This window comes from Dasypus novemcinctus, chromosome 7 (assembly GCF_030445035.2).
Source record: "Dasypus novemcinctus isolate mDasNov1 chromosome 7, mDasNov1.1.hap2, whole genome shotgun sequence".
Taxonomy (NCBI): domain Eukaryota; kingdom Metazoa; phylum Chordata; class Mammalia; order Cingulata; family Dasypodidae; genus Dasypus; species Dasypus novemcinctus.
In genome coordinates, this window is record NC_080679.1 from 7,520,136 (window position 1) to 7,533,737 (window position 13,602).

Here is a 13,602-nt window from a genome sequence, read left to right on the forward strand (position 1 = left end):
GTGGTGGAGGAGAAGAAGGAGATGGTGGTGGTAGAATGGAGAAAGAAGAGATGGTGGTGGAGGAGGAGGAGATGATGGTGGTGGAATGGAGGAAGAAGAGACGGTGGTGGAGGAGGAGGAGATGGTAGATGTAGATGGTAGAGGAGGAGGAGAAGGTGACCGTGGTGATGGAGGACCAGAGGTAAATGATTGGGTGGTGAATGGCAGTGGGAGAGGTAATGTTGATGGTGGTTGTTTCTCTTCTCCATTGCTGCATGGCAAACCTCTCCAAAGCATAGTGGCTTAAGATAAGTTATTCTCACTCATGGTTCTGAGTGTTGACGGGGCTCAGTTGGGGAGTCCTCCCTTGAGAAGTCTCAGGATGTTGTAGTCAGATATGAGTTGGGGCTCTCATCCTCTGAAGACTCAAAAGGGCTTGACCAGCAAGATGGTGCATTCACCTGAGTGGCAGTCAATGAGAGCTGTCAACTGGGAGTTTGACTGAGGGCTGTGGACCAGTGAGCCTACATGAGGCCTTTTGACAGCATAGTGCCTGGGTCCCAAGAGGAGACATCTCATGAGCAAGTTCTTCAAGAGACTCAGGATTCTTATAGCTGGGCCTCAGAAGTCAAATAGAGTCACTGTCACCACACTCCAGAAGGCAGCAGACTACATAAGGGCGTGAAAGCTGCATGGTCTGGCTCATCAAGGCCACCTTTAGCACCCTATCTTTACCCCATGGACAGTGGTGATGGTGGTAGAATTGATATTGATGGCAGTGTCAGGGTTGGAAAGGGAGGTGTCAAGGATGGTGGTGGTGATGATGGTGATGATGGTGGTGATGGTGGTAGGGCGGCAGGAGGTGGGGTGGGAGGAGGGAGAAGAGGTGGAGGTGGTGTATGGGGTGACACTGAGCGGTCAGTAGTAATGTTGCTGGGGGTTGTGGTGGCATGGTGGCATCACAGAAGCAGGGCTGGTAGAGGCGATGGTGCTTGAGGTGATGGTGGAGATAGGGAGGTGGCGGTGGTGGTTAGCACTGATGGTAGTAAGAAAAACGATTGGGTCAAACTTGGTTTCCATTTGTTCTTCTCGGATCATAATAACAAAAAAAAAAAACAAAAAACAAAACTAATGAGCCTTGACTATTTGATTGGTCATAAGCTAAAAGAACCCTCTACTCCCCCCATATTACAAAGTATTAGCTTACTAGCCACTCCATTTGCGATGTGTGTTCATTTCTTTCTTTTTTTAAGATTTATTTATTCATCTCTCTGCCCCTCCACCCCCCTCCCCCAGCCCTCCTCATTGTTTTGCGCTTGCTGTCTGCTTTCTGTGTCCATTTGCTGTGTGTTCTTTTGTGTCTGCTTGTCTTTTCTTTAGGCAGCACTGGGAATCGACCCTGGGACCTTCCAGAGTAGGAGAGAGGTGCTCAATTTTTTGCACCACCTCAGCTCCCCAGTCCACTACATCTCTGTAGCAGTTTGATATGTTTATGAATTCTAAAAATAGATATTGAATTATGTTTGTGATCTGATCTGTACCTGATATGATTAATTTATGATTAGGGCTTTGATTGGGCCACATCATTAGGGTGTTGACACCCCACCCCTTGGTTGGTGGGGACTCATAGATAAAAGACATGGCAAAGAACAGAGATCAGGGTTTTTGATGCTGGGGTTTTGATTTTGGAGTTTGATGCTGAAGCTTTAAACTGGAACCCCGGGAAGTAAGCTCACAAAGGAAAGAGAAGCAAGGCCCAGGAAGAGAGGAACCCTGAACCCAGAGAAAAGCAAGACCCTGGAAGGGAGGAACCCAGGAAATCTAAACCCTTGCAGATGCAGCAGCCATCTTGCTCCAACACAAGAAAATAGACTTTGGTGTGGGAAGTAATTTATGCTTTATGGCCTGGTATCTGTAAACTCCTACCCCAAATAAATACCCTTTATAAAAACAAAACAATTTCTGGTATTTTGCATTAACATCCCTTTGGCTGACTAATACAGAATTTGGTACCAAAGAGTGGGGAAGTGCTTTTACAATTACTGAAATGCTGGATCAGTTTTATAAATGGCTAAGGGATATTTTTTGGAGGAATTTTGAGATGCTTGATGGAAAAGGCCTACAGTGCTTTGAAGAGACTGTTGATAGCAACATGGATGCTAAAGAGACTTTTTATAATGCCTTAAAAGTAAATGATGAAACTATATTGGAAATGGGAGGAAAGGCGATCCGTGTTTTAAAGTCACAGACCTTAGCAAGATTTACTCCTGGTGTTTTATGGAAGGCAGAATTTGAAAATGGTGAGCCTGGGCATTTAGCTGAAGAAATTTCCGAAGTAAACTGGATAATGTAGCTTGGCTTCTGCTGCAGCTTATAGCAAAACGCTAGATGAGAGAGATATTCTAAGGACTGAACTGTCAGGCACAAAGAAAACAGAAACTAATTCTGGAAATTCCAAGCCTCTGGAAATCAAGCTCCCAGGTGAAGTGCCCCATTGGAGGACTTAACTAAATTTGGGGAACTTGCAAATCAGGATTGAAGATGTAGTTATCTCAGAAAGACTTGTGGAAAATCTTACTATCTGATGGCTTAGATCCCTGCTACTTGCATGCTAAACCAACAAGGTTTTTGAGAGAACTGTATGAACAAAAACACTGTCGGCTTGGATTAAAAGGGACATGGAAATGAAAGAATGAAGGAGAAACAACTTTAAGAGGAAAACCATGAAAGCTGAGATCTAGAATTAAGACATCACCTTGGGCCAAGAGTGGAACCCCACCCATGGATACAGAGAAGGTAAGTTTGCACCAGCAGTTGAAGAGGGTGGATGTTCCCACCCAATGTTCTGGGAGAGTTTTGCTGCTCCAGGGTACAGAGAGGGTGGAGCACATTCCCCAAGGATTATGGTGGTTAAGGTCAGCACGCCACATGTCTGAGAGGTAACTTATGCTTTATGGCCTGGTATCTGTAAGCTCCTACCCCAAATAAATACCCTTTATAAAAACCAACTAATTTCTGATGTTTTGCATCAGCACCCCTTTGGCTGACTAATACAACTCTTATTATCTCTCCTTTGTGTCTCATTTCGTTGCATTTCTTGCTGCGCCAGCTCTCCATGCAGGTCAGCACTCCATGCAGGCCCGCACTCCTACTACGTCAAAACTCCTGCTCTGGCCAGTACTCCTGCGCAGGTCAGCACACTGCAGTGGTCATCACTCAACTCAGCCAGCTCATGCACAGGCCAGCACTTTGCATGGGCCAGCTCTCGATATGGGCCAACTCTCCACTTGGGCCAGTTTGCCATGCAGGTCATCTAGCCTTCACCAGGAGGCCCTGGGAATCGAACCCTGGACCTCCTATATGGTAGATGGGAGCCCAATCACTTGAGCCACATTCACTTCCCTCATTTCTGTCTAGATAAATTATGATCCTGGCTTCACAAACCAATGCAGATGCAAAACACAGGAAGACTGTGGCCTGGGCCCTTTCCCCATCCATCTGGTGGCTTCTCCAGCGTCCAGGCCCTCAGAGTCCACCACTGGATCCTTTGCATCTGGTCAGCATCAAAGAGAAAGAGAGAAAGAGTATGGAGGCTCTCCAAGGAGAGCCCCCCCACACACATTAGCTGGCCATAAGGCTGATGAGTCACAGGCCTCGCTGGGATGCAAGAAGGCAGGGCTGTGTAGCCCAGCCAGGGCGGGGCCGAGGCCGAGGGGGCGAGCTCCCGCCCCAGCCTATCTGCTGCAGAAACTCACTCCCTGCTTCACCAGCGTCTCCCTGCCCTCATTTCTCCTGTGGTCAGATTTCCTCTCTCGTGCTCCTTTTTTTTTTTTTTATCTTTTTTTTTTTTAAAGATACATAGATCACACAAAATGTTACATTAAAAAATATAATAATGGGAAGCAGTTTTAGCTCAATCAATTAGGCTCCTGCCTATCATATAGGAGGCCCTGGGTTTGTGTCCCAGGGCCTCCTTGTGAAGGCAGGCTGGCCCACACACCCTGGAGAGCCTCCAGCCTGGGCGCTGCAGAGTGCTGCCTGGCCTGCAAGCACTGCGGAGTGCCGACTCAGCAAGGTGACGCAACAAAAATGGAAGCAAGCAAAAATGCAGAACACACAGCAAATGGACATAGAGAGCAGACAGCATGCAAAAAAGTCACAAGGGGGGATATAGAATATATATATGTATATATAAGAGGTTCCCATATACCCTACTTCCCACACCTCCCACTCCTCCCACATCGACAACTTCTTTCATTAGTGTGGGAAGATGCATTGCATTTGATGAGTACATTTTGGAGCACTGCTGCACAGCCTGGATTCTGGTTTACGTTGTAGTTTACACTCTCTCCCAGTCCATTCAGTGGGCCATGGCAGGATCTTATTGTGTGTGTGTATTGTAAATATTTTTAAGCTATCTTAATGGAATAAGGTAGGCTGTTGTTCATTTGAAAGGGAAAGAGCGTAATTCCAACTCCGAATTGGATTATTTCCGTTGTTTGACCGAACGACAGGCTCTTACTGAAGCTCTTGCTTGCCGGGGCAGTTTTGTTCTTTTGATAAAATACCAGGCGTCTCTCAGGACTCGGTCACCTGCCCGATTCCCACCTGAGTCACCTCCATGGCATTCCCACGGCAGAGGAAGGAGGAGGTGTCCCCTCACTGTGGGCAGACGATAAACCCGCGGGACGCACTCCCCGGGGCGCAGGGCCCTTTCCCCTCTGCCACGAGCCTCTCGCCTTCCTGGTGGTGATTTGCTCAACCTGCCCTTCTCGCCAAGGACCTGGTACTGCCCAGCCCTCCCTCCAGGGATGGTGGGCCCTTCCCAGCCCCAGCTGGGGTCTCCGTCTCAAAGCCAGACTGTTCCTGTCTTGGCAGTGATCGAAACTGGCCTCTTCTAGGACACAAAGTGTGCGCCATGGCCGTGGCCTGGCCTGCTGCGCGGCCACCTCGTCACAGCAGCGGAGCACCAAGGAAGACAGTCACCCACAGCCTCACTCCTCCCGTCCCTCGAGGCAGCGGAGGGAGCAGCGGCGCCAGGACGCAAAGGGTGGATCGGCCCGAGGACGCCCGGTCCTTCAGGCTTACCAGCTAGAACGCAGGAGCCACCTCCTTTCCCCAAATCAAGCTGCTTCCCTCCCAACATCTCTGCAAAGAAAATCCGCCCCAGCTCGAGGAAGGCTCTGTCCAGTCCCCAGGAGTCCCTCAGGGCGCCCCTCTCCCCGCAGGCCTAAGGCTCACTCTCCTCTTGCCTCTTCTCCCTGGGCCTGGCCCATGAACAGCCCGGTCCATCACGGGCCCGCCCTCGACTCAGCAGGTCAGGTGAGTCCAGTCCACATCCTGAGATTTTTCTGGAACTCTAGGCTGCTTCCAAGGGTGCGAAGCTCATCCAGATCTCTCTATTCGCTGCTCGTGCCTTAGTAAAATCCCCAGTTCAAACAGATGAGAAGGTGCCACCTCCTCCGGGGCCCTGGCCAGGACTGACTCCATCTGGAATGTCGGAAGCAGATGAACGGAGACCAGTGACCGCCTTCTTTTCAGCCTCCAGGAGGGAAGGGGAATGTTGATTCTTCTGGAGAAGTGAGGAGCCTTTTACATCCAGGGGGAAAATAAAATACAGCCCTCAGGAACCGGACATGGCTCAACTGGTGGAGCGTCCGCCTACCATATGGGAAAGTCCAGGGTTCAAACCCCGGGCCTCCTGACCCGTGTGCAGCTGGCCCATGCACAGTGCTGCTGCACTCAAGGAGTGCCGTGCCACACAGGGGTGCCCCCATGTTGGGGAGCCCCACACACAAGGAGTGCGACCTGCAAGGAGAGCCACCCTATGTGAGAAAAGCGCAGCCTGCCCAGGAGTGGCACCGCACACACGGAGAGCTGATGCAGCAAGATGACACAACAAAAAAGAGACGCAGTTTCCCAATGCCACAGCGGGTGCAAGCGGACACAGAAGAACACACAGCAAGTTGACACAGAAAGCAGACAATGGGCGGGAAGGGGAGAGAAATTAATAAAAAAATAAATCTTTAAAAAAAAAAATACAGCCCTCAGCAGGGAAAGTGCTGCGCCCCTCCCACGGCTGTCAGTGCCCTCAATTCCTGGCCCCCGGGCCCACTGCCGGTCCCCAGGCCTGCTGGCACCTGGGGTCTCTCCCTGTACCCCCGGGCCCTTTGGCTGCACCTGGCACTCCAGGGTTCGTGGTTCCCACCCACCCCCACCCCACCCGGACCCCTCCTAGCCTGCAGACCACGAAGGGTCGAGAACCCATGGGGGGGCAGCTCTATGAAGGAGCAGCTCCTACTCTCCAAGCTGATCAGTCTAGTCCTTTGAAGATGAGAAGCAGATGGAGCCTGATTCTCTCCCCCTTCTCTGACCTTGAGATGACTGTGGGTGGGTGACAAATCTCCTCCTGGCTCACCCCACCTTCCCAGAGGTCTCTTACTGCGCCTCCAGAAAAAACAAGACGTGGTCATCCATAATTTCCATCCTTGGAGGACTCTTGACCAAAGGGCTGTATGAACGCCAACCATCATGCACCTTAAAGGCTCAGCGGAGCGTCTGCAGCAGAGTCAGGCGAGAGCAGAGGAGTCGCAGGGGTTTTATTCCCTTGCTAGTGAGCCTTCACTTGCAGAGCTTGCTCATGTTGGAAGATTGGGTGATTTGGGCAGGAAATTTCCAAAGCTGTGTCTGCAATACTCAACAGGGGTGGGGAAAGCTGGCTCTTTGTTACTGGGAACACGAGGCCCTCACTGCTTGCCCTCTGACCTGCCCACTCCATGCCACAGGGAGGGGATTTTGGCCGTGTGGGCCACGGCTTTTCCAAGTTCCCAGCCTGGGCTAGCAGCTGGGCCTTCAGCCTCCAGTGGCCGTCTCTGTGACCCTCCCACAAAACGTGTTCTCTTCTCAGCTTCCAGACTCCAAATGTTTGGTGCTCTTTTTAGAAGTTATAAATTCAGGCAAAGGACAAATGAGTTTATATGGCTATGAGTCTCCAAAAAAGAGCTGGGAGGTCATCAGAGGGGTCGCCCTTACACACACCTCAGCAGAGTCCCAGAGACAGAGAAAGTAGATACAACCCCAGGTATTGGTTCTTCTGAGGGCTACAGAGACCCACAGGTTCTATGGTCATGGCAGATAGAGTTCACTACCATGTCATTTGGCCCTACTTTGGAGTTTGTGGTCCTGAGTGTGATGGAGCTGGACTCAGGTGTGATCTTTGTTCATAAGCCTCTCCTGTCACTTTTACTGGACCTGTGGTTGGTGCTGGGGTTTAGTGTATACTTGGGGGACCTGAATCTCTGGACTGTCCATGTGATAGCCAGGCCCTGAGACTCAACATACTTGCAACTCATACCCTCTGGTTTATTGGACTTACCTCAGCCAACTAACAGGGAGGGGAAGAAGGTCAACCACCACACCAGGGAGCCAAGAGTGCCTACATCTGCAAACAGGAGAATTGCATCCATCATTCAAGTGGAGTCGAGGTACCCTCTCGTTAGAGGGGTGGAATGGACATAGACATGCCAGGGTCCACAGAATGGAAGAATAGAGTATGGATTAGAGTGGACTTACTGATACTCTATTCTGGAACTAATGTGATTAGTAGTGGAAGTAAATGTAACACTGAGATGGAGAAGTGGCCATGGTAGCTGCTAAGGGTGGGAATGGGAAGAAGATATGTGATGTGGGGGCATTTTCAGGACTTGGAGTTGTCCTGGGTGGTGCTGCAGGGACAGTTACTGGACATTGTATGTCCTCCCATGGCCCACTGGGTGGACTGGGGAAGAGTGTAAACTAATGTGGACCATTGACCATGAGGTGCAGCAGTGCTCAGAGATGTATTCACCTAGTGCAATGGATGTCTCATGATGATGGAGGAGGTTGTTGTTATGGGAGGAGTGGGGTGAGGGGGGTGGGGGGTATATGGAGATCTCATATTTTTTTAATGTAACATTAAAAATAAATTAATTAATTTTTAAAAATTTAAAAAAATAAATCCAGGCAGAAGGTGTGCTTGGTCCTCAGCGATGGTGCCATCTGCTTCTTGTCACCGTCGTCACCGCGGGTTGGGGTTCTGATTCCTAACTCTAGAAAAGGTACATTTGGGAAAGGACCATCCTCACCTGCCACCTTTACACAAGTATGCTTTGCAGCATCCTGCCGTTCATTTTGTTTATCTTTCATAGTTGGTGTTTGAACAAGGGTTGGGCAACGCCAGGGCAAGTGGAATGACTAACAGCAAGATGACAAGGAGAGCAGGAACGGCAGCGACAGAGACGGAGGCCCACCCTGCTGGAGCGGGCTCTTCCCAGCACCTCGTGGGCGTCACTGCACTTCTCGCAGCAGCCTGAGAAGTGAGCCTTCGCATTCCCTTGTTACAGACAAAAGCAATTGGGCTTAAACAACCCACCACGAGGGTGCAGAGCGGAGCCCAGGGCTGGGTGTCGCTTCAGGCCAACGCGGGGCCCGGTGGCCCTTGCCGGCCTCCCCGCAGGTCTCTAAGCCCCGACGCCTGATCTTCCACAGCTGGGGATACTGGCAGGCCCCAGGGTGAAATGCATCCTTCCCCAGCAGCCCCGCTGGCCGTCAGGGCCAGGGGCCCCCAGCCAAGAGGACAGTGGCTGCAAAGCGCTAGACAAACTCCTGGCCCCCAAGGCGAGCTGCCTGATGTGGTTCACAGAGACCTTTGAGCCATTTTATTCTTTCCATTGTTGGATCCATGTGTGTGGAGGAGGGAGTCATCTGAAAGGCCGGATGAACTCCTTAGCAGACCTGACAGTGTGCAGACCATGCTAGTCATGGCACGTAAAAAATACCCATCTTTCAAATGTTCCTCAAAGAAGATCAAAGCGCTTTCGAGGGAAGCGGCTGTGGCTCAATCAGCTGGGCTCCCGTCTACCATACGGGAGGCCCTGGGTTCACGTCCCGGGGCCTCCTTGTGAAGGCAGGCTCAACCGCACCCGCAGAGAGCCGCGGGCCCGCAAGCGCCACGGAGGGCTGACTCAGCAAGGTGACGCAACAAAAAAAAGGGAGACAAGCAAAAACACAGAAGAGCGCACAGCAAAAGGACACAGAGAGCAGACAGCAAACAAGCCTCAAGGAGGGGGGACTTAAAGAAAATAAATACAGGCACAGAAGAATGTGCAGTGAACAGACACAGAGAGCAGACAGCAAGCAAAAAGCCGCAAGGGGCAGGGTGGGGGGGGGTGGAATAAAAAAACACAAAAAACGCTTTTGAGGCGTTTGACCGGATTCTCCTAGTGCTGAGACTGACCCCAGAGGCTGAGCCAGGTGGACATGGGGCTGCCCTCCTCCCCTCACCTCCTATCGGGGTTCAATTCAATGAGTTCCTTCCCTCGAACGTGGCTTTAGAGTGGACATAGTCCTCTCAACGGTGTCTTATCTCAAAGGTTGTCTGGAAGTTCCTTCTCTCTCAACTTAAGTAAGCCTCGGCCATCGTTTCATAAATAAGTTCCACAGCCTCTCTAGGTTCTGAGCAAATCTGTCCGTTACCCCAGGTTCCACTGCGCAAAGGACAGCAAAGCCCCTGCCCAGTGATTTTCTGGCAACCTCTGCGTGCTGACCGCTGTTAGAGGGAGGGCGTAAGGGCCCGGTTTTTCTACTTAATACCCCATATAACTCAGGTGCTGCACCAAAGGTGTCAGCCTGCAGCTGGTAGGTGGAAACTGGAATCCACATTCTAATTCCACAAAGAAAACAACGTAAAGAATGAAAGTCATCTACTACTAAAAGTCATCTAAGTTACACTATTTATCCCAATTCTTTAGGGAATACAATGTCCTAATCAGCAGATATGCCATATACACCCTATGTGAATTTCCACGGTTTTTTTTTATTTTAAGCATATTTAAAGTTGCCACACTAAAACGACACTGACGAATTTTTTACATTATAAAATGTTTTAGTAACAAAAACACAAACTTTGAGAAACAAAGTTTGCAAAAACTAAGAACCTCCTTCACCAAACACTACTTGTGTACACCTTGTTTTCCAGATTTTTCTATATTATCAATTTAGAAATAATCATACGTACTAAATTCAGAGGAGTCTGATTTCTCATTGCTTGAATTCTATGGAATATGCACTAAACTATATTGTCAAACATTAATATTTACAATAGCAAAATCAATTATCAACTGCTATAATAAAATGCGTTCAGCCACGTTTCATGTGTTTTGCATACAAAAGATGACAAAAAGCAGCTAATGGACCACACGCTTCAGTTCTTCCCTTATGGAAATCGTCTTTTACAACTCTTACATTGCCAGTTTTGAGCAGACTTCAGATAATGAATATAGAAGCCATAGCAGGTATCACAGACACTGTGGTAACTCTTTCCTGGAAGAAAAATCCCCACAACTGAGATGAATAATTTTCCAGGTACAAAGTGTATAAAACTAGGCCCAGATAAGGCAGACAAAAAGCCAATAACAGATAGAGATGCAAATGTATTTAAGATATCTGAAAGAAAAAAAAAAAGGAGTAGTAAAAAAAAGACCACTGCAGTTTCATATACAGATCTGGTTGTGCTGCCAAACAAATTCTGTGGCTCCTGAGATATGAACAATTTGTGGAGAACACCTGAAGAGAAAGCCCCCGCATGCAGAGGCTTACACCCGGAAGACACTTCACTGGCCTCTTTTCAACTTACAGGAGGATGGCCCCGGCACTGCCATGGTGGAAAACATGCACGCTTTCACGACAACCCTGCCTTATCTCCTAGCTCTGGTAGACGCAAAAGGAACAAGATAACCTCTAGCTCAGTTTGACAAAGCTTTACAGACTTGGCCCCTGATTTATAAAGGAGTAAAGAAAGGGGTAGTCAAAACGGAAAGGGGTCTAGGCTCTTGAGCCACACAGCCATCCCTGGCCTGTCACCTCAGCCAGAGGTGGGCAGCCTAAGTCCACCATCACTGACCGTTCGACCTCTGGCAGTCCCAACCACTGGCGTCTGGTCCCTGAAAAACAACTCTCCCATAGTTCTCTGTATTGAACTACTTCCAGGGTCAATGAAAAATAGAGATGTCCTATCACTATATTCTAATTTTTTTTCTTGAAAATGTTTTCTAGTCATGTACTATTTAATTAGGGTTTCAGAGAAGTTGAAAACAGTACTCTGATTGCGAAGGTGTTACACTGTTCTCTAAGTAAAATGTGCTTTTGACTGATGTTTCCTTCGCTTCAAGGGAAAGTCGTTGAGAGGGCGGGTGGCCACACTGACAATTTAACGTTTCCTTGTCAGATCACAAGGGACTTAGGGATCTCTAGGCCCCAGGGCCTTGAGGGGTGTGTCTTCCATTTGAAAATTGCTGCAAGGGACACATTCAGAGTAGCTTGGTGTTCAGCTCATTTGGATTGCCAATGTGTACATCTCTGTACCCAGAGCTGGACTAACCCGGCTCTCTGGTCTTTGTGTCTTTCCCGCCACGCTGGCCACCACAGTTCTGTGGAAAGAAATCATTCAGCGCAATGGAGGAGTCCTCACCGACGCTCTGAACGTGAGCTGCCTGGCGAAGGTCACCGACGGCTTCACCCAGGGACACATCGTGCAGGTGGTGAAAAGCGTGCTCACGGACCGCAGGGCGCGGCAGCAGGCGCAGAGGCCGCTCGCGGCGGTCGAGTTCATCGCAGCCCTGACCAGCATGGACCCGGTGTACCAAGAGGAAGAGGAGAGTCTTAAGGTAAACGGGGCATCTTGATGGCCAGGTCTTCCTGAGTGTCCTGAACTGGAACTCTGCCCTGGACCACGAAATCTGAAAACTTGAAAGAAGTGTTTGGATTGCATCATCTTTCAAGCCTTAGCAGCAAATCACATCTTCCAAGTTTTAGGAAAATCCTCGCCCAATTGCAGAATTGTGAGTAGAAGCTTCAGAACCATTGGATTGCCCATGCCCCTTCCCCACTTCTTTTGGTTCTCACTTCTTGCATTTTTTTTTTCTTCTCGCTTTTTTTTTTAAATGTTACATTCAAAAAATATAAGAGGTCCCCATATACCCCCCACCCCCTCACCCCACTCCTCCCACATCAACAACCTCTTTCATCATCGTGGCACATTCATTGCATTTGGTGAATACACTTTGGAGCACTGCTGCACCACATGGATAGTGGTTTTCATTGTAGTTTACACTCTCCCCAGTCCACCCAGTGGGCCGTGGCAGGACATACAGTGTCCAGCATCTGTCCCTGCAGCACCACCCAGGACAACTCCAAATCCTGAAAATGCTCCCACATCACATCTCTTCTTCCCTCTCCCTGCCCTCAGCAGCTCCCGTGGCCACTTTCTCCACATATTTCACATAGTACACGTCTTACATAGATGGAACCATTCCCTGAAGAGTATGTATCAATCCAATGCTGCTTGCCAGAGTACACCTTATTATTCAGTGCGCTTGCTCTGGGAAATCCCAAGAGAACACCCAAAATTTAGTTTGCTGGCTTTTGAGTGTTTTCTGAAAACTCACAGAATGTTTTAGACCTAGAGGGAACTTTGAGAACCATGTCTTCCAACTCCCTCTCCTGAAGGGGGAAAAGAAGCTGCTTTATCCAGGAGTATGGCTGGCCCAGGGGCTAGAACCTGGTCCCTGTGCCCAGGCCCGTGAGCACCCCTCAAAACCTACCTGCTCTCCTTCTAAATCAGAGCAGATGTACCTGTGTTCCCCTTAGGAACCTGGAGAGAGCTTCCTTGGCCAGTTGGGAGGACAAGGCAAGAGCCTGGTAGCCACGTATAAGTGAAGGCCACCGCAACATTCGCTGTGTGACACCCAGAAAGAGAATTGGAAGTCTCTCATTCAAGTGTGTTATTTCTGGGTTCCTGCTTAAAATTAGAAAAATATAAAAACTGCGTTTCCTCTCTGGTTGCCACTGATGTTCAATGGCACTGATGTTCATACTGACCGCTGTGACGGTGGTTGGTAAACTTTCCCCACAAAGTGCCAGAGAGTAAATATTTTAGGCTTTGAGAGGCTACAGTCCCTGCCACAACTCTTCAATTCTGCATTGTAGTGCAAAAGCATCCATAATCAATATGCAAATGAATGGGCGTGTCTGGGTTCCAATAAAACTTTATTTTCTGGCAAAACCAAAAAAGGAAATATCTTCTAATCCAGCTGGAGATTTTACCAAGTATTCCAATTAATATTCTTGTTAGCTGTTTAAAACCTTGCTAGTGTCAGCTGAAAACATTTACGTTCTTCAAACTAATATACCATATTTTTTTCTGAAATTCCCAGTGATTTTTTCCCCTTCCTAAAATAAAAGTTTTCCTTCTTATTTTGAGGAGTTAAGTTTTGGGTGTTAAAACCTGTGAGTCCTATTAGCTAGCTTTTTTTTCTTTTTCCCAAAGTGATCTCTAGAAGTTTTTCCATCTGTTACTGTTTGAGGTCAAGTAACTCTAGCTGCCCTATTATTCAAGATAAGGAAATGGTACCATTTTATAACCTGGGCTGAGAATGCATATGCTTCTCACGTCCATTCTTAGGACAGCCGATCACTTTATTCATTTTTTAAAGAAATCGAATCATTTTACCACCATTACCACCCCATCTATTTCTGCTTCCCAACGTTGAATAAATGTTCAATGGAAAACTTATTGAGCAGGTGCTG

General features: G+C 48.7%; 1 protein-coding gene across 1 annotated transcript in view; it reads left to right on the top strand.

Annotated features, from left to right (window-relative positions):
* IQCA1 (IQ motif containing with AAA domain 1) overlaps positions 1–13,602 on the top strand; it is a 194,463-nt gene that overhangs the window by 175,837 nt on the left and 5,024 nt on the right. Inside the window, exon 18 of the mRNA XM_058299847.2 lies at positions 11,443–11,681. Coding sequence (XP_058155830.1) covers positions 11,443–11,681 — 239 coding nt within the window. The remainder of the gene's footprint in view (positions 1–11,442; positions 11,682–13,602) is intronic.